This window comes from Microchirus variegatus (genome assembly GCF_963457635.1).
Source record: "Microchirus variegatus genome assembly, chromosome: 5".
Lineage (NCBI taxonomy): Eukaryota > Metazoa > Chordata > Actinopteri > Pleuronectiformes > Soleidae > Microchirus > Microchirus variegatus.
In genome coordinates, this window is record NC_139806.1 from 9,479,818 (window position 1) to 9,506,411 (window position 26,594).

Sequence of the window (26,594 nt, forward strand, 5' to 3'; positions counted from 1 at the left end):
GCGAAGGATATTTACGATATTTAGCTGCAACGTGCAACTTCATCAGGAACTGATGCTGAGTTTTACAAGTTTAGAAATAGAATTTCACGTTGCTTTTTTTTGCTGTTATGTGTGTCGTACTCCCAAAGTACTCCAGAAACCATATGGCCATTTGTATCATGGTATGAGACGCTTTAGCGCCTGAAGCCTTGATGTTTTACACACTGAGATTTCCCTGAATGTTTTTACAATATTATGTGCTGTTGATGGTAAAAGACCCAAAATGGGTGTAATCTAAACTGTTGCTTGCAAAGTTTTAAGCCTTTGACAGATGCTCCTTTTATACCCAGTTTTTTAAACTCTCACCTGTTTCTAGTCAACCTGAAAACTTTTCTGGAAATGGGGTTCGCATTTTTGACTTCTCGCCTCTTCTGTTGACTGCAAACACTTCAGGGTCCTTTTCTTTCACATACTATGGCCTCCCTGGACCAAGAGATGACCTGCTCTGTGTGCCGAGACACCTTCGGCCAACGCCACCCTCTACCCTGCGGTCACAGCCTCTGCCCCGTCTGCATCCGCGAGGCCTGGAGCAGCCGGGGCGATGGTGAAGTTCGCTTTGCCTGTCCTCAGTGTCAGGAGGAGAACAACAGCGCAGTGTTGTGCGACTCCTGCCCTTCTGGGACGCAGAATGAGCAGCCAGCATTGGCCATCAAGACCTGCCTAAAGTGTGAGGTGTCGCTGTGTGCTGAACACCTCCAGCCACACGTGGAAAGGCCGGCGTTCAGCACCCATCTGTTAGTGGAACCACTCCGGGACCTTTCCCTTCGAAGGTGTCCGACACACACAGAGATGTTTCGCTACTATTGCACAGATGAGAGGGTGTATGTGTGCGGCGACTGTCTGCTGCAGGGAGGCCATCTTCAGCACAGAGTGAAAGCTCTGAGACAAGTGGAGGATGACCTGAAGGTGAGCGGGAACAGTGTTTTTTTTATGTTTTGTGCAGCATGTGTGTAGTCGCTGAAATGCTGAAAGTTGTGATGCCACAGGTCGTCCTCCAGACACTGCTCAGAAAAGCAGAGGAAAAATTGAAAGAAGGAGAGCGAATCCTCAAGGAGCGTGAGAATATCGACTCCGTTATGGCTGTGAGTAAAGTGATTTAAAAGAAAACGTGACATCATTACGATCTAAAATGTCCTTCACACAGAGGGGATTCTAGAGCCTGTAGGGGCCCTAAGCAAAAAATCCCAGGGGGCCCTTCCTTCCAACCAGTGTTCATCACCATTATGTTAATCTGACACCAACGAAAAATGATTTTTTTTTTTTTCAAAATGAATGAAAAACCTTGTAATTAAAAAGTATGTGAAAATATAACTGTGAAGAACAATAAAATACTGTAATTAGCTTTTAAAAAACGATATAAACTTAGAAAAAAACACATTACACTGTAAAGAACCCACATTATAAAACAATCTAAATATATAGAACAATAAATTGCTGTAAATAACTGAAAAAAAAACATATATAAACTGAGTAAAAAAGATATGCATTACACTGTAAATAATCCTCTTAATTTTCCAACTTGCAGAACGATAACTTCACACAGGTTAACGTGAGGTGGGGCCCCTTTAGGGAGGTTTCCTACTGAGATGTCATTGCAAATCACCCATTGTTGTTTAAGGAGGACAGGGAGGCGGCTGATCACTGCACATTTCAGTAAAAACAGCCCTCAGGCTCCGAGTGTCGGGGGGCCCCTATCGGCTCGGGGCCCCAAGCAGTTGCCTGCCTTGCCTGTTCACAAACTGCGCCTCTCCCTGCACACCCTGTATTGCCAAGGTTATGACACCACAAGAAATCCCCAATTTAAATCTTCCCACGTATCACCCTCAGACTGCCCTAGGTACACTGACTGTATCCATGTCTTAATCAGTGATCTGGCACCAACCACCGGTCCCTCATTACTGGTTATTACAGGACTCTCTAGAAAACGACAACGCACAGGTGGATCGACTGGGTTCGGAGCTGCAGGTTCAGGCGATGAAGCTTGTGGTGTCACTGAAGGAGATCACGAGGAAGGAGAGGCAGCAGGTCATTGAGCGTGTGCGCCGGGACTGCGCCAAGGCGAGGGACGACGTGAGCCAGACGCAGAGCATCCAGCACTGTCTGACCTCACTGCTGACAGAGACTGACCCTTTCCTGCTCATCTGGGTAAGACGTGGTGTCAAACACAAACCTCTACATTACACATATTACATTGTTGGTATCAGTGAACTTCTGAAATACACCAACAGTAAGTAAGACGGTTTATCGCCTGAAGCCTTGATGTTTCCACTTTTGGCTTTTACACACTGAGATTTCCCTGAATGACTGAATGTTTTCACGATATTATGTGCTGTCTGTAATCTAAACCGTTGCTTGCAACGTTTTAAGCCTTTGACAGCTTTTGTTTTTAAACTCTCACCTGTTTCTAGTGAACCTGCTTAGTGCATCCTTATTTTTCTGGAAATGGGGTTTGTATTTTTGACTTCCCTCCTCTTCTGTTCTGTTTACACTCTTAGAAATAAAAGTGCTAGTAGAAAGTAAAGTAGAACCATATAAGGTTCTTTGGCTTGTCCTCATAGGAGAGCCCTTTTTGGCCTCAGGTTCCACCAAGAACCCTTTTAAAATCCTTTATATGGGAAGGGGGTTTTAAAGGGTTCTCTGGATCAAAATGGTTCTTACTGGAACCATTAGTGTCACCAAGAACCCTTGAAAAACCCTTTCAGAAGCAAATGGTTCCAGGTAGAACCTCAGCCCTTGTAGAAGGACCCTTTTGGAACCCTTATTTCTAAGAGTGTAGCTTCATGTAACACAGATACGAACACTTCAGGGTCCTTTTTTCACATACTATCGCCTCCCTGGACGAAGAGCTGACCAAACTCAACTTCTGAAATACACCAAAATTCACATTAAGCAATTTAACTGAGCCTTTTAGTGCTTTAAAGAACCCAAGAACTTACCGAATCATTGAAAGAGTATCTACCCAAACACCTGTACAGAGCCAGTGACTGGGTTATTGATGGGGTTTAACCTTATGCTTGTTTCTTATCCAGCTTATTATTCTTTCTGCAAATCACTACAGTTTCATTTGTCACGTTTTTCTCAACTCTTCTGTCCTCAGTTCTTTCAAACAGATGAGACAAAGTAAGTCCGCGAATTAGTGATTTTCTTAACGTCCTTTTAATGTATGATGTGCTGTGGTAGAAAATGCAGGCGATAAGCAGATTTCTTTATTGGCACAATCTTTACGAATCTATACATCCTCCTTCCCGTAAAAATGAGTTTGTACGTATGCATGTTGTGTTCTTCACTTGTAGGTTACTCGCTGACCTGAACAGCCCTCTCTTCGTCCCTGATGCTGTCAGCCTGGACAGGAAGAACATCCTGGAAGAAATCGAGCTCAAGTACCGGGAATTCATCACCTCCACCCTCCGCTGCCTCAGTGAACTCAAGAGGGAGCTCTGTGAGTATAGCTGAGGAGCGACACATGTCCACCTCACATCATCTGTACTCTAAATATGATGTTATTTTCCTCTGGTGCAGTAACCAGTCCCTTGACTCTGGACACCAACACTGCCCATCCTCTCCTGAGCATCACTGAAGACCTTCGCTCAGTGACACGGGTCAAAAACCGCCTGCCCCGCGCTGCTCACCCCCAACGCTTCGACCACTGGCCTCAGATACTCACTGTCCAGACCTTCTCCTCTGGGACTCACTACTGGGAGCTGGAGGCTGAGGGATTCTGGGACATTGGTGTTTGCTATAGAAGTATCGGACGGAAGGGGAAAGACAGCAACGCTTTTGGGAACAACAAGGTATTTGACCTTGATGTGAGCTCCTAAATGATCTCCCTTTTGGTGCCAGACCCCCCTAGGATTTCAGGAGTCTGCCAACAGAGATTGAATGCAATATTTATATATAATTAGGTTTTCATTCATTTATTATTAAATCCAGGCATCATGGAGCTTGACGCAGCAGCATGACAGGAAGCTGGCCGCCTGGCACAACCGCAGAAAGACCCGCCTCAATTACCAAATGACTGGCAACCGAGTCGCTGTAGCGGTGGACTTCAGTGCAGGAACCGTCGCCTTCTCTGAGGTGGGACTGTCCAGCAATCTGAGCCACATTCACACTTTCTCCGCCGCCTTTACTCAGCCGCTGTGCTTGGGCTTCGGACTCTACAAGGCTGAGCTCAATAGCCGCATCTCTATCCTCAAAGTGTGAGATAAAGAAAAGGGAAAAGAGGCCTAAGAGAATGGCTTAGACTGAGACAATTGCCTACAAACCACACAACTCAGTGCTGGAAATTGTGCCAACTGACACTTTTAAGCTGAGCTAGTTGTCCATGAACATCATCAGGTGCCACTGAAAAGGTTTTATGAATATGTTATGCATTCCACAGTGATTTGAAGCTACACCGTGTAATTTTTAGGGATTTTATTTTTGTCAAGCTTCTATCTGTCAAACTGCTGAATGACACGACACCGAATGCCTCCGTCTCCTGTGTGCGGTGCGGCGATGTCACAAGTTCTTGACACGTTTATATCAAGAAACTCTCCGGAGAGCAGAGTGTGGAGCTGACGATCGGCATCGTGTGGACTCATGGGACAATGATTTATTTATATTAAAAAAACCTACAGGTTTAAAGATGCAACTGACTAGCTCTGTTTATTAGGAACACCTAGTTGAGTTGACTCTAGTACACATGTGTCAAACTCAAGGCCAGGGGGCCAGATGTGGCCCGCCACGTCATTTTATGTGGCCCGCGAGCGATTAATTGGTCTTAAAAAATCTGTTAAAATAGGTCTTTGCTGCTTTAAGGCGTGCGTTGACCATAAACTACATTTCCCACAATGCATGACGACTAAGTTACCCGCCACTAGATCACAGCGTATCATTGTATATGCATCATGCAACGAGTGAAATTGAATAAGGAATAAATGCAGTAAGTTATTTAGCAATATTTTACGGAGTAGTTACCTTTATTTTACATTATATTTGGTTACATTTAGTTACATTTATTCTCTATGACAGTTACATCTGACCCTTTGAGGGTAACCATTATGCTGATGTGGCCCTCAGTGAAAATGAGTTTGACACCCCTGCTCTAGTACAACAGCACTTAAAACAAAAAAAAAACTACATCCATGAATGCAACTGCCTTTAGTTTCTGTCGTTATAAATTAACTGATTTACACTGGAGGAAAACTGCTGTGATATTGTGTGATACCGTTTATTATTTGAGCTGTGCAAGGGCCTACTACCTCTGTTTGAATAAGCATTCTATATATATATATATATATATACATGTATATATATATATATTTGTTTGATTTGTGTCTTGCTGTGCCCATACATCATTAATCAGGCGAGTCAAGCCTGTATAACCCAGTCTTGTATCTGCAGCAGTGTCCAAAATAAAGAAGTTAAGCAGTGTACAATCAACCTTCAATCCACAGATTCCCAATTATCATTCAATGTTCTTGTTTTATTTTTGCTGTAAAGGTGAGTGGGAGGATGGAATATAGAGGGAGATGAAGAAGCAGATGGGGGGGAGGTGAGAGAGTAAAGCAGAGAGAGACTCAGGGATCGGAGCGCACTACACTACACTACACTACACTACACAGAGACTGACTGCTGTACCGGGACATAATGTGAAGGAGCAAAAAGAGCAGCAATTTTTGACCATATTGCAGGATATGGACTACACGATTGTTCTGATGGAAACAGGTGACTATCTATTTATTTATATTTTTACTCTAAAAATTGCATAACTGTGACTGTGCCGCAAATAGTCCGGTCATGCCATGTTAGAGCGCTTGTTGTAAGGTTTAGTAAAACTACATATGCAGCTGTATTGGTGTGTGTGTGTGTGTGTGTGATGAAGAGTGAAACATTAAAACATCATTTTGGCCCGAACAGCATCGCTCGGGCCGACCGGGGGTCAAAGTTCTGCACGATTTTAGTTTAGAAGGAGTTTAAAAGTGACATATTATGTTGCCATAATAAGTTTATTATGTGTAGGCGTAGAAAACAAAAGCACAAGTGAGCGAAAATAAATGTGTGTGTGTATGTGTGAAGGAGGTGGTGGTGGTGGTGGTGGTGGGGGGGGTGTATATATAAAAGACAGATGGTCACTCAGTGGAGTTGTTCCCCCTCTCTCTCCCTCTCTCTTTCTCACTTCCTCATGGGTCCTACATCCTTCTCCTGTCACCTCTCCAGAATCTTACCTCATCTGTTTTTTGTTTTGTCCTCAGCATGTGTTGCATCGTCAGTGCCGCCGCTTCAAGTCTGAGCTTGGATCTCCACGACATTGATCTCCTCAAACCTTCTCTTCTGCTCTTCTGTCACATTTTCTGCTGAAGAAATCAACTCGTGTGATTGTCGCTCCGACCCCTCTGACACAGCACGTGGGACCCGAGAGAGGAAAGAGAGGCAAAAGGCTGACATTGACAGCAAACTCTGACTTTTCATTTGAATAATTCCTATTTTGACCTCTGCAGCACCAGCAAAAACAATATAAGAGGTGTGGGATATTTTCAGAGGGACCGTTTCTTTCACTGTAGCATGTTTGTACACGCTGCAGTTTGTCCAGAGTGACACTTCCTCAACACAGAACAAATTAGCGTAAATATTCATCGTAAACAGCGGATCAGAGGATCAGTCATGCTCTCCAGGTCAGTCCACGTTGACCTCCTGCTGCTGCTGGGTGTGCTGCTTTTATGGGGACCTTCAGAGTCCAGGGCCCAGAACGACACGGAGCCAATCATCCTTGAGGGGAAATGTTTAGTCGTGTGCGACTCCACTCCTTCGTCCGAGCCGGCCGGGAACGCCCTTGGCATGTCCGTGCGCTCCGGCTCTGGTCGGGTGGCCTTCTCCGTCAGCCGCCAGACCAATCACGAGCCCACGGACATGAGCAACCGCACCATGATCATCTATTTTGATAATGTGAGTGTGTTTCTTAACAATTGAACAGTATACAGTGTTATGAGAGTGTATTGAGAGCAAAACTGCTGCATTTGTGTCACTGCAGGTCTTTTTTTTCTGTCATACCTCGTTCTTTTCACTGTTTTCATGTGTTTGGATCAGATTCTGGTGAATGTCGGCACTCACTTTGACCAAGAGAGTAGCGTCTTCCTGGCACCAAGGCGAGGAGTGTACAGCTTCAACTTCCACGTTGTAAAGGCCTACAACAGACAAACTATACAGGTACAATATCTCAACTGTGACACATATAGTTATCATACCAGAGGATCAATAAGGACTCTTTTTTTCTTTCCTTCTTTAGGTCAGTCTGATGGTGAATGGCTGGGCGATGATTTCAGCTTTCGCTGGTGACCAGGACGTGACCAGAGAAGCGGCCACCAACGCCGGCCTGGTGATTATGGAGAAAGGGGATAAGGCCTACCTCAGACTGGAGAGAGGTAACCTGATGGGAGGCTGGAAGTACTCCACCTTCTCTGGGTTTCTCGTCTTCCCCTTGTGAGGAAGGAGGATGGAGAGTGGGAGGAGTCAGGAAGTGATGTAGCGGAGAGAGACAAGTTTCAATCTGTAACTCATTATGACGCATGGGGGGGGGGGGGGGGGGTTGTGTTTTATGCAAAATGCAGAGATGATTGTGCAAATTCCATTTATTTTCAAATGAGGGGAAAAACAGAACTATATGAAAAGTTTGTCTGTGGATTTATGTTTGCTCTATTTCTGTGTATACATATAAGATGGGTTTGTTTCTTTATATTATATTTTCATTGTAAAATGATAAAAGTGGCCGTGTGCAATGTGGGCTTCTGTGCAAAGACTACTGTGAGAGTATCCCTGTCTTTATTTAACATGTTTGAACCACCGCTGTGCTCCACATGGCAGCCTGTGTCACTTAAACCTGCCAAACTTACCCTTTAATCTGCTGTGTTGTATGCCTGTTAATCCCCTGCAAATAATGTTTATTTACGCAGATTAATCTATTGAGGAGAAAGATTTAAATAAAATACGATAAAGTCGGATTATCAGATAGTTCTTTCTGCCAATATATGCAGCATGAATCACGACAGAAATGACTGACTTGTTACTGTAAGATGCGACGGGTGTGGCAGCTAAATCCTTTCACGCTAAAGAGATTTGCTCCATGTCTTCCATGGTTTTCCACACAGTGCCACGGCAGCTGTTTGTAAATATAGCTCTCACCAGCAGAGTAGGCGTTGGCGTGGACCAAGCAGAGCAGCATGGAGCAGAGAGTAAATGTGGTGTATAGCGGATACTCCTCGCAGGGCCGCAGACAGATGGAGGCTTTGGCGAGCAGGCAGCCTCTTCTCTGCAGTGTGGGGTGCTGTCACATGGAGTCCCTTACGCTTCCCTGGTTCATGACCACCACCTCTCTCTCTCTCTATGCTTTCATGGTGTTAGGATGAACCAATAATTGTTGACATTAATTCACGTGTGAAGCTCTCAAAATGCAAGACAGACTAAAACAAATAACAGTACAAAGGAAAGGTTTTTCAATGACAAACCTAATTGTATTTTGCAAATATTATATATAAGAAGAAGAATAAGAGTATTTATATAGCACTTTTCTAATCTCATTGAGCTGCTTTGCACATAGTTTTGTCATTCAAATCATGATAGTAGCTGCAACATGGGGTTAAGTGTCTTCCTCAAGCCTGGAACTGAACCCACAACCTTCCAGATGAAAGACAACTCACTCTCCCACTGAGCCACCATTGCTCAATCCTAATTCCCCACTTGGAAAATTAGTTTTGATACTTAAGTACAGTAAATGTCTTATACTTCAAGACTTTTTCTTAAGTAATATTATAAAAAGTGACTTCTACCAAAGTCATGTTCTGGTAAGATACATGTATGTAATTTTACTCAAGGATCCCTTTTAGGTACACACACACACACACACGCACACACACACACACACACACACACACACACACACACACACACAATATAAAATATTATATATATTATTTATTAATATTATAATATTATTTACTAAAATGTTATAAATATGATATAAAATATTTTTTTTATATATATGTACATATAAAATAAATTAAGATGAAAATCTTCAAACTGGAACAAGTAATCATGACCATGTTTCAGCCTGTGACCACTAGAGGACGCCAATCCCCCAATTACAGTCATTCATAAGCAATTATCTCACTGTGTCAACAAAAAACAGCAGTTATAAAATGTTTAAAAATGTATAATAATTGACATAAATATGTCTATTTGCTCACAGGATGACGATATGCGTCTCAATAAAGTCGTTGATGAATATGATGTGACATTTCCATTCATTTATTGCTGTGGACTGATCCCTGAGCTGTGGCCAGTGTAATAAAAAACGGTGGGAAAACTGACGGTGTTCCATTCACGGACAGGCCTGACGGACTGTACACAGCACTACCCGCTGGATAATGATAGAGCCGCCGTGTGTGTTTTTTTCTCCTGTCCGCTCACTCGGACCTCCGCTTTCTAAAAATGAGCGTCCACAACGGGAAAAACAGTAATGTTGAAGATCCCTAAGTCAAATGAGCCCAGCTAGGCCGCATTTGCTGCCTCCTCAACCAAACTACGTCTTTTGTCCCGCCTCCTCGAGGCCGTACCTGTGAGAGATAGCTGCTACAGCCAATGAGAGCGGAGTATGCTGCCGGTTCAGAGGGGAAGTGACCAATCACCGTTTAATAGCATCGGAGGGGCACGCTTTCTACGCTTTCTCTGGCAGGAATGTTAGTTCCTGCTCTTCCCTGGCCGTTTCCTGTAATCGTACAGTGTTGTGAGACGGAGAAAGCCATGTGTGTCGATGCAAAGGTAAATTTAGCACCCCGATTTTTTACTGGGAGACTCGGGGCAGTGGATATGGTGGTTATTTTCAGGCGTATTCGCCGAAAATTAGACGCAGACGAACCGAAACAGCATCGCGGCCTAAGCCGTGTCTGAACGTTGACGGGCAATGGTTATTGTGGCACGTTGCTTTGGTTTGGTCCGGTTTGTTGATAAGGAGTCCGGTAGACGGAATGGTCGGTAGTAAATGACAGAGAAGCGAACTAACGGCTCCAGACACAATATAAACCGTGTTTACGAGCCTCAATGTGGTTTCCATGCCAAGGGCGCTTTGGTATTTCGCACATCTTGCTCGCGGTACAAGCTAATGCTAACAGACGGTTTTGTGAGAAAGACTGCAATACGACCTGAGAGGAGAGATGCTCTCCTCTCTCCAGCATCACTTCCCTCCTCGTCCCACTTTACTATCAACTGTTTATATTCACTGGATAGTTAAGGTTTATCCATAACAACTGAATAAGCCTACTTTTATATGTTACGTTACACCAAATACTAACATTGGGGCTCTTTTATGTGGACGCGGTCACAATCGGATGTTAAATTGTTAAACGATAGATATCTTTGATCGAGTAATGGTTTCTACTTCTCTGCGCCTTATGTATCATATATATTGTATTTAAAAAAACAAAACAAAACGTGTAAATATGGTGTTGCTTTTAACTCTTAGTCTTCAGCAGCTCTGAAAATAGAAATACAATGTGTGTTTATAAAATGCTAGCATTCGACCACAGTTTAGGTGCATGTCTAAACAAAAGGATGTTACAAATAGGTGTAGATGTTTTCATATTCAACCAGAATCAAATTCACCTCAATGATTTTGTGATGTTGATATTCAACAGATGAACATAGACCACAGCCAAGTCTGCTCACAGTGTCATAGCTCACGCCTGCTTTTCTTACAAACTTACACTTGTTTAGTTTACATCCAAACTCCTTTGCTTTTGAGTTATGCAGCTCACAGACAAATTGACATGGAAAAAAACATCCTAAAGAATCTAAGGAGGAAACAAGGATCAGATCTTACCAGATTAGCTTTTTAGCCACAGGCTGCTTATTTCTAAACCACAGGTTTTTTTTGTACAGTTTTAAAACACGTTGAGTAAGTGTAGCATTTGTCAAAGTTCTGAACATGCTCTTCATTTGTGTGTTTCCTCTTCTTCCAGCTGTTCATTTGAAATAGAGAAAAAATTGTGGACGACGATAAGCTTCCATCTCGGAGTCTTTTAAGCATTGTGCCCGTCTCCCTGCGTGGAGTGGGCAAGATGGCAGATCCCATCATGGACCTCTTTGAGGACACTCCTCTGTTTAACCTGGATGCCCTACCAGATGACTCCTTCTCTCAAGTCTCTTCAGACCCTGTGGAGGAGGCTCTTAAGCTGGCGTTGGGCCAAGTGGACCCACCGACTGAGCCGGAGTCCACTCCTGAACTTATGCTCAATGCTGGCACCAGTGTTCCTGTAGCAGCCCCCTCCATCCCAGACCCTGTTCAAGTACCTATACAGCAGTCGGTGCCCGTGGCAACTACACAGACTGTTTCTATAGCTGCAGCTCCCATTATGAACCTTTCCCCTGCTGATACTGTACCTCAAATCCAGGCCCAGACCAACATACCCATTGCCAGCAACACCACTGCAGTGACCACCAGCACCATCCTGCTTAGCTCACCTCTGACTGTTTCCTCCTCCCCAGCCACCACTACTGCCACAACATCGCAGCTCACACAGATAACTCACCAGCTCACTGCCCAGCAGTTAGCTGCCATTGCACAGCAGGCTGGTGGTAAAATTGTTATTCTCAAAGGTCCGCAGGGTCAAGCCCAGGTGCTGCAGACTGTATCAGGAGCCACAACCCAGACGAGTGGAAAGGTGATCCGTGTGTTGTCTGGTGCTCCTCTAAAACCTGGCATGTCCATACTGCAGGGGGGTACTGTCTTGAATCAGGCAAGTCCAGCTCAAGTTAAGGGCGGAGGGGTACAGAGATTGCTACAGTCTCCCAATGGTCCAGTGAAACAGTTGCTGCTAACTTCCATGCCACAGCAGACACAAGGCCAGATTCAGGTGCAGATTCCAGCCCAAGCACAGATGGTTCAAGGCCAGACTCAAGTCCAAGTTCAGCCCCAGACCACACAGATCCAGGTACAGCCCCAGATCCAAGGACAGACAGCTCAAATCCAGGTCCAGGCTCAGACCCAGGTGCAGCTCCAGCCAGCCATGCAGGCCCATGTAAGAACCGCCTCTTCTTCCACCATAGAATATAAGGTATCACCACCTCATATTACAGCTGGTGATGCTGGGTGGTTTGTAGCTAAGTTTCACAAACTGAATATGTAGGTCGGTATTTTTATGACTTTAATGCCAAGTCTCACTCTTTGTATGTGACTCTAGGGTGCAGAAGGAAAACGGATCACCCTGGTTCTCCAGCAGCCCTCTCAGACTGGCTCCCAGCAGCAGGTCACACAGGTTCAAACGACAGGAGGTCAACAGCAGACGCCGACTAGACTGGTTTTGGGTCAGCTCCCTGGAGGCAAACTGGTACTCCAGGGAAGCCAGCTGGCTGCACTGACCCAGGCCCGGGCTGCAGGTCAGGCCGGAGGGCAGCCCAAAGTCCTCACAATCCAGCTTCAGGTGCAGCAGCAGCCCAACCAACAAGGAGGAGTCAAGGTGAGGAATATGTTTTTTAAGAGTTGATCGTACCATCAGATTGGGTTTGGAGAATTATTAATATAATAATGGCACATAATAGTGATATAATTTAACACTGATTTAAGCAATGTTCTGTCAGGTGTTGTGCGAACACCGTTTGAGACGACACATGATTGCTATTAAATGTTTTGACTTTTTAAAAGTTGACCCGAACTCCACAACATTTTTGTAATCTTTATCACCCAGGAGTAAAGCTATTGATACCGATGAAAGGGAGTTTGTTGCCAGCATACTTATTTACTGTATATATATATATATATATAGTATTTTTGCTAAAAGCCAAAGTTTAAACCATTTCCCAATTGTCACAAACATTGCTGTTTTGTAAAACCCGACCCCCTGTGGTTTGTTGTTGTAAAATGCCTGCAGCTGAAACAAACTCTTTGTCACTAGTGTAATCGTCTTAACACAAGATGCGTTCTACTGAACAAGAAATCATAATCAAAATAATTATCACACAGTTTAATGAATCAGTCTACATCTTGAGTGGGTTTCTGTTGAGTGCACTGTTGTTTATTGTCATAGCTGTGTTGGCACTAACATCTAAGTACTTTCGATGCATTTTGTGATCTGCCTTAATTCGCTGCTTTAGCCAGTGCTGGTGATAAAAAGGTCAATTTCCATTTAATCTCTGTGGGATCACAACAGAAAGAAAACTAGCTCAAAAGTTAAGCAAAGCATCTATCAGATGTGCCTTTTTATCAACTTCAAATATGAAATTAATGTGAAAATTGCAGACAAAGGATTCATTGACTTGACCTGTCGTTTTTTTATTTCCTCTCGCAGTACCAGCTGATTTCAGGAGCAGGAAATGCTGGTGGCCCACAGGTGTTGCAGATCTCACAGGGCCAAGGAGGACAGCGAGTTGCAGTGCCACTCAAAATGCTTCTTCAGCCACAGGTAAACCCTCCATATTTGCATACTTGTTTTCGAACATTGCACAGAAGACATCAAAGCTTTTAATGCAAAAAAAACAGACAAGCTGAAACTGTAAAATATGCCCGTTGTCATTGATACAGACAAGTGTGGCATCTTCAGCTGGTGGCACGGTCTCTGTGGTGAAGGTAATCAACACATCTGCAGCAGGCCCCTCCACCACCACAACCACTTCTTCCCAGGCCATCCGCATCACCAAGGCCCCAGGCGAGCCTGCCTCAGTTCGAAGAGTAGAAATCTTGTGCAAGCAGGAGAAGGCGAACCGTATTGTGGCTGAGGCTATCGCCCGGGCCAAGGCACGTGGTGAGAAGAACCTGCCCAGAGTCCTGAACCAGGATGAGCTTCCATCAACCCAGACCTCTCCCGAGATAGGGGGCACCATAACTGTGGTGTCTACGACAAAGAAAAAGAGCAGCGGTGGAAGCAAGAAGAAAAGTCCTGTTGCTGGTGGAGCAACACCTAAACCTTTAGGTGGAGCTGATAAGAAGAGCAAAGTGAAGACACCGGGAGGGACACCTGGAGTGGCTGGAGGAACAGTAACACCTGGGACAGGGAGCAAGAGCAAAAGCAAAACTAAGACGAAGTAAGTGATGTGTATGCAGTTAGTAGGTGATGGAATGATTTAAACTTGTTTATTCTAGTTTGAAAAAGTATCATCATCATCGAAAATGTTCTTTTATCCTTCACCTGCAGCACTATTACTCTAGTGGGAGCAAAGAAAAGGAAAAGAAACGCTTCCTCAGACCATTCTGATGGAGAGTTGAGTCCGGCTTCACCTGCTACGCTGGAGGATGACATGATTATGGTACACGCATGTCCACGATTTTGAAATAGAAAGGACAATTGAGACAACTTAAATGACATTTGTTTGCAATTTACCAACCAACATTTGAAAAGATAAATGTTATACTTCGCTAACACGGCTGTGTGTAGGTCGTTTTGAAGTGAAAAAACTACTATGAAGTAGAACACAGCTATTTGAAAGAAGTTGTTGTGTGACGCCATGAATGTGTCCATTGTCTAAACCTTGACTAACGCCTCTCTTTTCTGGCCAGAAGAGGCGCTCCAATCGTGTGGTGAAGAGGAAGAAGTACACAGAGGACCTGGATATCAAGATAACAGATGATGAGGATGAGCAGGAAGACGTCGATGTTACTACGACTGCAGCAGCTGTCGCCTCCATCAGTGGCAACACGGCAGCACAGCTTAAACAGGAAATAGAGCTGGATGGAGATGGGCAGCCCACCATGCAGTTCTTTGTGGTGAGTGTAGAACTATTGTTTATTGTAATAGTAATTTCCTCTCAGGAACATTTGAAAGAAAACGACTCCATACAAGTTGCATATTGTCTGAAACAGGTTGTGCTTGTTGACTTATGTGAGCTGTGTGTTTGCAGTGTGAAATTTCTAAATGACACTTCACAATGTATTTCAGGAAAATCCAAGTGAAGAAGATGCTGCGATTGTGGACAAAGTTCTTTCCATGCGGTTAACCAAAAAAGAAGTATGTTTTATGCATTTAAAGTTTTGCTCTAAGCTTGTTAAAAATCCTACATTAAAATAATATCCTAAATACTTGCTCTTCTCTTTTAAGGTGTGTCCAGGCCAGTACACCACTGTTGAAGAATTCTTTGTGAAATACAAGAACTAGTACGTTGAATTTTCTCACTAAATTACTTGACATTTGTATTTGACCTGTTTTTGTTTCTTGGATGTTGAAACCTGGGCTTCCTGTTTCTGTTTTTTTCCAGTTCATATTTACACTGTGAATGGGCCAGCTTGCAACAGTTGGAGAAGGATAAGAGGATCCACCAGAAGATCAAGAGATTCAAGACTAAACACGCACAAATGAGACACATCTTCCAGGAGGTTAGAGAGACATTAAAACGCTAAAACCTTCTATTTTGTAGTTCAACTGCTTCTATTGTCTTTAATTTTGTGGGTTCTTTTAAGGAGGAGGAGCCTTTTAATCCTGACTATGTTGAAGCAGACAGGATCCTAGACGTATCCCATAGTGTGGACAAAGACAACGGAGAGGTGAGAGAATAAGAAATTGCTCTCTTAGTCATGTCTTTTGAACAAAAAAATTGTTTTTCCTGATGTTTAATTTTTAAATACGTCCTGTTCTTTCACCTCTAGCCTGTTATCTACTACTTGGTGAAGTGGTCCTCCCTGCCTTATGAAGATGCCACTTGGGAGCTGAAGGAGGACGTCGACGAGGGCAAGGTTGCGGAGTTTGGCATAATCCAAAAGCGACTACCTCGCCTGAAGCGAACGGTGCGTAGTTGAGTTGAAGTTGGTCAGCGGCACTTTTTATTTCTAACCACCTGTTTGTTTGCATATTTTGAATTTCCTACTCATGAAAAGTGTAAGTCGGATTATCTCGTCGTGCCTGATATTTATTTCCTTTCCTTTACCTTCCGTCTCGTCAGACTCGGCCTCCTGCAAGTTCATGGAAGAAACTGGAGGAGACCACAGAGTACAAGAATGGAAACATACTCCGAGAGTACCAACTGGAAGGAGTCAACTGGCTGCACTTCAACTGGTACAACAGGTAATTATCAGATACAGTCACTTGTTCATTGTGAAATTTTACTGGGTGCGGTGCTTTAATATAAGAAGTATCAGTAGATATGATTGAATTTGGGATGAAGCTGAGTGTTAATTGTATCCCCCACTACCTCAGTATTCTTATTGTTTTTTTTCCTCATCTCTCAGGCAGAATTGTATCCTGGCAGACGAGATGGGTCTGGGGAAGACTATCCAGTCCATTGCACTGCTGTCTGAGATTTATAATACTGGAATCCAAGGCCCCTTCCTTGTCATTGCTCCACTCTCCACCATCACTAACTGGGAGAGGGAGTTCTGCACATGGACCAACATGAACGCCATCGTCTACCATGGGAGCCTGGCCAGCCGTCAGATGATCCAGCAGTATGAGATGTACTGCAAGGACGACAAGGTAGCATCGTTGATGACCGTTGTTGTCATTTGACTTTACTGATGTCACATGTTTCTGATGAAAATTATTCTGTCTGTAGGATCATTTGATTCCTGGTGCATACAAGTTCGACGCCCTCATCACAACCTTTGAGATGGTGTTGTCTGACTGTCCTGAGCTGAGGGAAATCTCGTGGCGTTGCGTCATCATTGATGAGGCTCATCGCCTCAAGAATCGCAACTGCAAGCTTTTGGACAGCTTGAAGATGATGGATCAGGTGAGAGGACCCCAGTTAGTCCTTCATAACTGTAACCACTCGGCAGATGTGCAGAGAAGAACAGGAGCTCTGCTGCTCTAGCAGCCTTATTACTTTTAACTTTTCCTTATCTGTTTCTCCATGTCCTCCTTTTCGTCTTTTGCAATGTCACACCTCTGCTCATTGTCCATTCTGTTATCCACTGCGCTTCCCTTAAACTCTACCTTTCCCCTTGTGTCCTGTTGTTTTTCACAGGAACACAAAGTGTTATTGACCGGCACTCCTCTTCAGAACACTGTGGAAGAACTCTTCAGTTTACTACATTTCCTGGAACCAGCTCAGTTCCCCTCTGAGACGGAGTTCCTCAGAGACTTTGGAGACCTGAAAACAGAAGAACAGGTGTGAAATAAACTAATGTTGACAGTTACCCTTAGAGTCATTGGGTGTTATAACATTACATTTTTTAATATTTACTGTTAATTTTCAGCTGTCATTGAACCAGTACTTTGTTTTGGTCGCTTTAGGTTCAAAAGCTGCAGGCCATCTTAAAACCTATGATGTTAAGAAGGCTAAAGGAGGATGTTGAGAAGAACCTGGCACCCAAACAGGAGACCATCATTGAGGTACTTTGAAATGATCTTTAATAACAAGTCAAGATGTGAAATCAAGTTGGTCACCAACTGTTAAGACTCTTAACAATTGTGCCATGTGTACATTTGCTATTGGATTTTTAAAAACTGAACCCCCCCCCCCCCCTCAGGTTGAGTTGACTGATGTCCAGAAGAAGTATTATCGAGCCATCTTGGAACGGAACTTCAGTTTCCTCAGTTTAGGGGCAAACAGCAACAGCAATGTCCCTAACCTGCTCAACACTATGATGGAGCTGCGCAAGTGCTGCAACCACCCCTACCTCATCAATGGTATTACACCACAATACTTACAACATTTTAAATGTATCCTCTTTGCTGCGGCTAGTGTGAGAAACGGCATTACATCACGGTTGTGTATTTTTCTTGTACTTAAGTACATCTAAACATTTTTGTTTTTGTTTCTGTTTTGTTTTATTGATTATTTTTCACTAGCTAATATGAATTTTGCTGTACCACTCTTAAAATAATGTGACAGCTATTATTTATTAGTGCTATTTCATTAGGCTAAGAAAACAGTACTGCAGAAAATGCAGATGAGTCACTTTTCTTTGACTGCTCCGAGGAAAACGATGCCTGAAGTTGTTGCAGGGTGATAATTAAAATGTTTTCAGTTAATCTTGACTTAAAACATTTGCTTCCACCCCAGAGAACTAAGTCATTTAGAGGAATGGTTCAAACAATACATTTATAGATATGTTGTAAATGTGATGAGTAAATACAGCACAGTTTGCAATATCTTAAAACAATGTAGTTGAACAGTTGTTCTATATTTCTCTCTCTCTCTCTCTCTCTTCTAGGTGCAGAGGAGAAGATAGTAACGGAGCTGCGGCAGGTTTATGACCCCATGGCTCCGGACTTCCATTTGCAGGCCTTGATTCGCTCAGCGGGCAAGCTGGTGCTGCTGGACAAGCTGCTGCCTCGCCTAAAGGCCGGTGGCCACAAAGTGCTGATCTTCTCTCAGATGGTGCGCTGCTTAGACATTTTGGAGGACTACCTCATCAACAAAAGGTATGAATGATCAATGATATTCATTCTAATTGATACAGGTGATCAGAGGCAAGGGCATCAGATGTTCATGTTGCCATTTCTTTTTTTCTCTTTTTTCTTTTTTACAGATACCTTTATGAGCGTATTGATGGCAGAGTGCGTGGAAACCTGCGCCAGGCTGCCATCGATCGCTTTAGTAAACCTGACTCCGACCGCTTCGTCTTCCTGCTGTGTACCCGAGCTGGCGGTTTGGGTATTAACCTCACTGCTGCTGACACCTGTGTTATATTTGACTCTGACTGGAACCCTCAAAATGACCTGCAGGTACAAGACTGTGCTGTGTTGTGGTTTAAAAAGTACTGTTAATTAAGTTCTTTAATAGTAAATGAATCGGTAAGTTATCGCATTCTATCTGCAGCTCCCCTGACCCTTCTGTTTTTTTCCTCCTGCTCCAGGCCCAAGCAAGGTGTCATCGTATCGGTCAATCAAAGGCAGTTAAAGTCTACCGCCTGATAACTAGGAACTCCTATGAGAGGGAGATGCTGGATAAAGCAAGTCTGAAGCTTGGCCTCGACCGCGCCGTCCTGCAGAGCATGAGTGGCAACAAAGAGAGTAACGTCAATGGGGTGAGAAAACTGCTCATCATTAACCAAAACCAGGCTATTTTTAGGTCTCAATTTGTAGTACCTTTTTTGAAAACCTGCCCCAGTTCCAACACTTCTGCATATTCAACATGTTGGGAAAAATGCCAACCCACAATACACATTCACGTTGATTCACAATTCAGACATGATTTAAAACTGGCATTCAGAGCTCAATTTAAAAAGAAGAAGGAAAAAACAAATGAAGCTATCACATGATGGATCGATAATTTACAAAGTTTTCTTGGTAGCATCCTATATAACCCTGCTTTGTGGGCTTTAGGGGTAGTTACTAAATAAGGCACTGGACTACACTCTTAACAGTGTCATATATTGTATGGTTTTCCATGTAATCCTCATTAGATCCAGCAGTTCTCTAAGAAGGAGATAGAGGACCTCCTGAGGAAAGGAGCATACGCCGCCATCATGGATGAGAATGACGAGGGCAGTCGCTTTTGCGAGGAGGATATTGATCAGATCCTACAGCGAAGAGCCACCACCATTACCATCGAGAGTGAGGGCAAGGGCTCCACCTTCTCCAAAGCCAGCTTCGTCGCCTCCGAGAACCGCAACGACATCGCCCTGGACGACCCTGAATTCTGGGAGAAGTGGGCAAAGAAGGCCGACATTGACATGGACACCATCAACCGCAAGGTAAAGAATTAAAAAGAAAAAAAACACAGTGTGATCCATGTCGAGGGTTCCCAAACTGCTGCATATTTCAGTCAGACAACTTGTGTTTATAATGTTTATTGCAGGAGGAAGTATTTAAATTTGGAATCCCGGCTCGATTTCTAACAATCCTAGCAGATTAGTAGAGTTTCAAGGAATGATGGAAGAATTGGAAATTCCTCATCTAGTTGCATTTTTGTTGATAAGCTTGAATATCAAAATGTTAACGATTGTTGGATTATTCTTCCCTCCCACAGAACACCCTTGTGATAGACACTCCCAGAGTGCGCAAGCAGACCAGACAATTTTCCACTTTACGAGGCGAGGGTGGAGACCTGTCTGATTTGGACAGCGATGATGAGTACCCACCTGCCAATTCCAGGCAGTCTCGTTCTTCCCGACGTGCTGACCGCCACACTGGAGGAGGATACGGCCGCACAGACTGTTTCCGGGTGGAGAAACACCTTCTCGTCTATGGGTATGTAAACAATAGCTCTCAGAAAAAAAATGTGTCTTAACTCACATCCCGGGTTTTCACCTTATTTCGTATTTTGTTCTTGTGCAGTTGGGGACGTTGGAGAGACATCCTGTCGCATGCTCGGTGTAAGCGACGTTTGAGCGACCGCGATGTGGAAACGATCTGTCGTGTCATCCTGGTCTTTTGTCTGCTTCACTACCGCGGAGATGAGAACATCAAGAGCTTCATCTGGGAGCTGATCACTCCGCCGGAGAATGGGTGTGGGCAAACAACTCTACTCAACCACTCTGGTAAGAAGCTGCACACAGATTATACAAAACATTCCTCAGGCTCTGAGTGTGTTTGTCATTGAAAACTGTTTCAAATGTATATTTTTTTTTAATATTCATCTGTAATTTTCTTTCCACCACCAAGGACTATCTATCCCCGTACCAAGAGGCAGGAAGGGTAAAAGGGTAAAGGCCCAGAGCACGTTTGATGTTCAGAAAGTGGAGTGGATCCGGAAGTACAACCCTGACACTCTCCTGCTGGATGAGAGCTACCGCAAACATCTCAAGCACCAGTGCAACAAGTCAGTGAAGCTGTTCATGTGTTCACGTGTTTGCCTTCTCATCTTTGTTCAAACATTAAAACATCTCACCTTTTGCTGTAGGGTATTGCTCAGGGTGCGTATGCTCTACTACCTGAAGCAGGAAGTGATTGGCGAACACGCCGACGCCGTTCTGAAAGGAGCTGACATAAGGTATATAATGCAACCCATCGCGTGTTGAATACACCTCCTAAATGTAAGACTCAAATTCAGTAAAAATATTGATGCTTTTTCCAGGGATCTTGATATCTGGATGCCCGAGATGGAGCAGCAGGAAGTGCCAGCAGGATGGTGGGATTCTGAGGCAGACCGCTCACTACTTTCTGGTGTATTCAAACATGGTACAGTCTTTCTCTATAGTCTAATATAGTCATTTCTGACTTATGGCTAAATTACAGGTTTGTTTTTTTTGTGACCGTCTCAACTGTGTCCCTGTTTCCAGGCTATGAAATGTACACCACCATGCGTGCCGATCCCTGCCTCTGCTTCCTGGAGAGAGCTGGTCGACCTGATGACAAGGCCATTGATGCCGAGCAGCACACTGGTGACACTGAGATGGGAGACGAGTGAGTGACGCCTGCTTCAGATTATTCTAGTTTCCCTTTGTATTTTTTTTTCCTACATTGTTGGACATTTCATCACGTGCAATGACCTGTGACCTGTTTATGATTGTCTGTTTTTTGCCGTGCAGCGCTGACTATGATAAATACTCCGAGGACCCAGAGTTCAAACCTGCCTCAAGGCACAAAGATATGTTCGAGGAGGTACGAGTCCAAGTCATCACATCCTAAACATTTGTGTTTGCACAACTAATGGCGCTTGAATGAAGTATCTGTCATTAATTGCCAATCTGATCTCCAGACTGACTCGATGAACGTGGACGATGAGATTTCTGTTGAGGAAAGGTCGGGGCCGTTGGTCACAGAAAGCTTACTGAACCTGAGCGGTGCGACCAACTGGCCCTCGAGCTCATCACTCACAGCGAGGTTGCGTCGGCTTATCACGGCTTTCCAACGCAGCTACAGACAGGAGCAGCTGAAGATTGAGGCTGAGGCAAAGGGCGACCGTAGGCGCAGACGGTGTGAACAAGCCAGTAAACTGAAGGAGATTGCGCGGCAGGAGCGCCAGCAGAGGTATGTTGTGTTTATATGAGATTATTGCCTCAGAATATTTCCAGAATTGTATCACGTTAATGCTCTCAGACTCATCTCATTCCTGTTGTTATCCTCCTAGATGGACACGTAGAGAGGAGTGTGACTTCTACCGCGTGGTATCGACCTTTGGAGTGGTCAAGTTGAAAAAGGAACCAGGTTTTCCTGAGGCCGGAGACCTTGAATTTGACTGGACTCGCTTTCGCACCTTCGCTCGCCTGGATAAAAAAACTGACGAGAGCCTCAGCCGATACTTCCGCTCTTTTGTTGCCATGTGTCGGAGGGTGTGCCACCTCCCCCAAGGCAGAGAAGGTTCTTACAGTATTTGAAATACGTATTTTATTCAGGCTCACCGTGTCCACAGTTCAACACCATGCAGCCAGAGACCACATTTTCTAAATATTCATGCGATTTACTGTACTTACGATAGACTATACTACAATGACGACAATATTTATGGCCTTTTTTACTTTCCTAATTGACATTTTTGTGTGTCTATGCTTTTGTGTTTCAACCTTTGATTCTCATCCAAATCAGATCCACCAGAGAATTCCCAGACTGTGGCCCCCATCACTGAGGAGCGTGCGTCCCGTACCCTTTACCGTATTAGCCTCCTGCGTCGCCTGCGTGAGCGAGTCCTGCCCCACCCCTCCCTGGAGGAGCGTGTAACCCTGGCCCGGCCGAACTCGGAGCTGCCCAGTTGGTGGAATATACCAGACCACGATCGTCAGCTGATGCTTGGTGCTAATCTGCATGGTGTCAGCCGCACTGAGCTTTCCATACTACCAGACCCACAGTTCACCTTCAATCAGGCTCGGGAAGAGTTCATCCAGAACCAGCAGGCCCCTCCCCCTCCACCGCAACCACTTCCCGTCATGCCCCTCATCCAGCCCAAGACTGAAGATGACCCGCCCGACGTAAAGGAGGAGGTAGCTGATGACGAAGCCCGGTTGCTAGGTGCTGAACTCTTGGCTGACCTACAGAGCACGCCTTTAAGTCACCATGATGGAAAAGTACAAGGCCAAGGGTGGAACTTCAAAAAGAGCAGGGGGAGAGGAGGAAGAACAGAAGGAGGAACAAAAGGAGAGGGAGGATCTGATTCAGATTCTGATTCAGATTCAGGCTCCTCGTCGTCGGAGCAATCGGGGAGCAGCGATGAAAGCGGGGAGAGTGAGGAAGAGGGAGAAAAGGGTAAGCTGATGAATGATGGAGGAATGTTACTACTTTTAAACCACTGCAGCAAACCTGTTCAAAATGAAATGAGGAAACGAGGGGCTGCACTTAGACCTGGTGTTACACTGTTTATGCACATACAACAACTGTTGTATCAGCTATCAGCAACAGGTGATGAAAGTGCAGTCTCACAGCATTGGAGATCAGCATTACTTTGATCACATAACATAATCAGTATACGACTTACTACATTTCTTTAATGATATGCCTTTTAATGCAGCGTGGTTGAACCCATGGAATTGATGACTTATCTTTGTTTTTCCCCCTTTTTAGCAGCCAAGGTGTGTGATATGGATGAAGATAACAGTTTACTCTCCATTACTCAGTCTCAGGATGGTATTCCACCTCCTGATCCTATCAGAGTTGACTGGCCCAAGGTAATTCATTTCCACTTTTATTTCCAGAGTACAGTGTGTATGTCTAAACATGATACAAATGTTTTTTTCTAGAAGAGATGAGCCATAGTGTTGTTTTTTTGACTGACACATAAGCCTCGCTCTTCTATTCCAGGACCGTGTATTGATCAACCGACTGGACACCTTGTGTACACTGGTGCTGACTGGTCAGTGGCCCTCAGGGCGGCGGTATGTGCCCGAGGCTCAGCTCAACCCGAGCTCAGAGCTGATGGAAGATGAGATGGCCTTCACAAGGCTGATCCGTAAACCCAGCAGCATGACTGCAGGCCCTGGGGCTGAAGGAGAGGATGGAGAGTTCACAGTCAAACTCCTTAAGGTGAGAAAGGGTGAAGTAATATTCAAAGTGGAGGCAAAGACATGTAATTAAATAAAATAAACACTCTTTTTCTACCTTCTATCTGAGAGGTGTTGGACATATTTACGAGATTTGTGTGTGTGTTTCATTCTTCCAGGAAGAGGGGCTGAAGCTGACGTTCTCTAAGCAGGCTCTGATGCCCAATGGGTCAGGAGAGAGCAGCAACCGCAAAAAACGCAAGGACCAAGAGGTACATGCGTCAGGGATTACCTGTATTCTTGCAGAACGGGGGTGGATTCATTATTATTAATCACTATCTTGTTTTTATCTCAGCTGTCAGACCCAGAGGGTCTCCTTGATCCACTAGAGCGCACTCCACGGCGGAGGGACCCTCCCACGTGGCTGAAGGAGAACCCAGATTATGAGGTGGAGGGTGACATGCTCGAGGTATGTTCATTTAACTTGCATAATCTGTTATGAAATGTCATCAAATCACATTTCATTTTTTCTGGAGGCCTTGCTCACGTCGTTTTGTTTCTTCAGCTTCTTGTAAACCGGAGCAAAAGGAAGAGGAGGAGGAGGGCAAATAAAGTTCTAACTGGCAGCGAGAAGGTTAAAGTAATCAACATGAGGACTGGGAAGAAGGTGAGACACGCCGACTGGTGCAATACATTCAGCGTTTACTGTACTCGGTGACCGTCTTCTCGCTTCTAACAACTTTTTAATTTTTCTGTGAAGGTCAGTGCTGCTTTCTGTCCAATGCTGCAAGATCTGAGGGAGTATCTCGAGGAGAATCCTGATAACGCTGTAGCACCTGAGTGGTCAGACACAGTTCGCAGCTCTGTAAGTAATCAAATTAATTTGTTGTTACTATTTAAAAAAAAAAATATTTATATATATATTTATTTTAGGTCTGATTTGTTTGCTTATTCAGTGGGTAAATAAATAAATAAATATGTGTTATAGAACCTTTTACTGTAGAACTCTTCACAATTTAGTTTAGAACAGTAAACCGGATGCGTAAAACAAAGAAGCTCTTTTTCCTTTTAGAAAATAATGGTTTTGTGCCTCTGGTCCTGTTATTTTGGGGGTTTGGGGGCTGGACGTTTTGGGAGTCCCTCTTTTAAGATAAATAGAAGCACTTTATTGATGCCACAAAGTAGGAAATGTTTGAAAGATGACGGAACTGTGGTTTCCACCGTGTCAGAGAAGGAAGAGAACTGGAAACACATTCTGCTCCCTGAAGTTAATGTTTGTTGTTTCAGGGTTTTCTGCCCGAGAACTTCTTCCACCGACTGCTGACTGAGCACTCGGAAATCCCCAAGAAAAGCAGACGCCGCCACCATCATCACCATCACCACCACCACCATCACCACCACACTCCAGAGCCTGTTCCTGAAGACCCCAACCTGGACGGCGTTGAAGAGGAGACTCTGGTCTCAGACGGAGCCTACATGATGGATGAAGAGGACCTGGAGACCTCCCATCACTTTCTCACCAGTCCAGACTTTGATGTTAAAATGATGGGTGGTGACAGCATTTCCCATGGTGACTATGACAGCTCGGATCAAGAAGCGTTATTGGACGATGTCATCATAGCACAGAAGGACTCCGACTCCTCATCAAGCTCAGAGGATTGACTGAACCCCACTCTTTAAACTTGTCTGACTTAGTCCCTTCACAACATTGAATCATGTTATTTCTCATTTATTTTTTTACCACATTATGTTTATTTGTTGGTTGCTACTTTTATTCATTTATTTTATATAGGACTGTTTTTTCCATGAAAGATGCAGGTTTGCACCCAATCCGTTTTCTTTTTTAATCACTGAGAATTGTGTTGTCGATTTCAATTGACCCGCTGGCAAAATGGCAAAATGGCAAAAAGGCTGAGCTGTCTTTTCTCACGACTTGATATTCTCATCCTATTCCTCAAAAACCTGTGAATTACCATCACATTCCCAGCCGTGACCAAAAGGGGACACCTACTGTACAGAAAACCCTTTTATTAGCTAAGAACCTCAATGCTGGTCCTCCAGCGCTACATGAAACTGGACATGTGTACTGAGCAGAGCCTGGATCCAGACCCACTCCCACCCCCCCAAAACTCATCTGGTCAAATCCTCTGCATCCAGGCGAGTCTGAACTGAAAGGGGATCCAGTGTGTGGATGTACTGTTATTGTTTTCACTCTGTGGGTGGGGTTGGGGTTGAGCTGGGGTAGGGGTGGGAGGGGTTGGCGTATTAGTTACTGAATCAGTGCTAGGAGGATGGGTGTAATGTACAATGTAGAGCTGGTCAGTTATGTACAACGGTGCAGATACGACGGCAATGAGTTACTATTCTTGTTTTATGAACTGACTGTATCTGTGATATGAATAACAGCAATCTAAAGTGAAAAGTTTGTGTGTATTTTTACATATTTCACCAAACAGGCAACAATGAGGTTTTTGGTTTGTGTACACGATCGATTCATGTCCATAATTAAACCATGATGAAAAATACAGCAGATGATCACACACAAGTCTGGATTTCTCCCATTTTTGACATGTTATTAATTACAGGAATGCTGTAAAAATGTTTGAATCATAGGCCTTATAAAGAAAATGGACATTGTCTTCTGGTTTCCTCCTGAAGTCTGCCAGGAAATAAGTATAAATTGAAGAACCTGTGGGAAAATGAGCCCACTTACTACCCTCCCAAACCTTTACCTGTGGAGTTAATGGTCTCAAGCTCTAGTTTTAGGTTTCCTAAATAGCCCATAATGTTGAATTTTTAAATGATG

At 44.1% G+C, this 26,594-nt stretch overlaps 3 protein-coding genes across 3 annotated transcripts; all 3 read left to right on the top strand.

The window, feature by feature from the left end:
• Positions 1-453: 453 nt before the first annotated feature.
• On the top strand, positions 454-4,239 carry trim110 (tripartite motif containing 110; the record flags this gene model as incomplete). The annotated part of the gene is made up of 7 exons (XM_083890148.1): positions 454-945; positions 1,026-1,121; positions 1,951-2,184; positions 3,137-3,159; positions 3,333-3,478; positions 3,559-3,830; positions 3,970-4,239. 7 exons carry the CDS (start codon positions 454-456, stop codon positions 4,237-4,239), a joined length of 1,533 nt encoding a protein of 510 aa, XP_083746274.1.
• A 2,315-nt stretch (positions 4,240-6,554) lies between these two features.
• On the top strand, positions 6,555-7,501 carry cbln12 (cerebellin 12; the record flags this gene model as incomplete). The annotated part of the gene is made up of 3 exons (XM_083890153.1): positions 6,555-6,963; positions 7,105-7,224; positions 7,304-7,501. The coding sequence occupies exons 1-3, from the start codon at positions 6,682-6,684 to the stop codon at positions 7,499-7,501; spliced, it is 600 nt and encodes a 199-aa protein (XP_083746279.1). The 5' UTR covers positions 6,555-6,681.
• A 3,625-nt stretch (positions 7,502-11,126) lies between these two features.
• Positions 11,127-25,861, top strand: chd8 (chromodomain helicase DNA binding protein 8; the record flags this gene model as incomplete). The annotated part of the gene is made up of 38 exons (XM_083890137.1): positions 11,127-12,086; positions 12,249-12,524; positions 13,353-13,466; positions 13,586-14,085; positions 14,196-14,307; positions 14,558-14,764; positions 14,937-15,005; positions 15,096-15,151; positions 15,253-15,370; positions 15,455-15,538; positions 15,641-15,778; positions 15,934-16,055; positions 16,220-16,463; positions 16,543-16,719; positions 16,954-17,097; positions 17,223-17,321; positions 17,459-17,618; positions 18,146-18,356; positions 18,464-18,659; positions 18,791-18,961; positions 19,340-19,630; positions 19,906-20,126; positions 20,214-20,416; positions 20,541-20,697; positions 20,779-20,868; positions 20,953-21,056; positions 21,158-21,281; positions 21,407-21,479; positions 21,577-21,848; positions 21,949-22,187; positions 22,413-23,057; positions 23,373-23,476; positions 23,610-23,831; positions 23,968-24,060; positions 24,144-24,257; positions 24,354-24,455; positions 24,549-24,653; positions 25,076-25,861. The coding sequence occupies 38 exons, from the start codon at positions 11,127-11,129 to the stop codon at positions 25,448-25,450; spliced, it is 7,692 nt and encodes a 2,563-aa protein (XP_083746263.1). The 3' UTR covers positions 25,451-25,861.
• Positions 25,862-26,594: the final 733 nt, after the last annotated feature.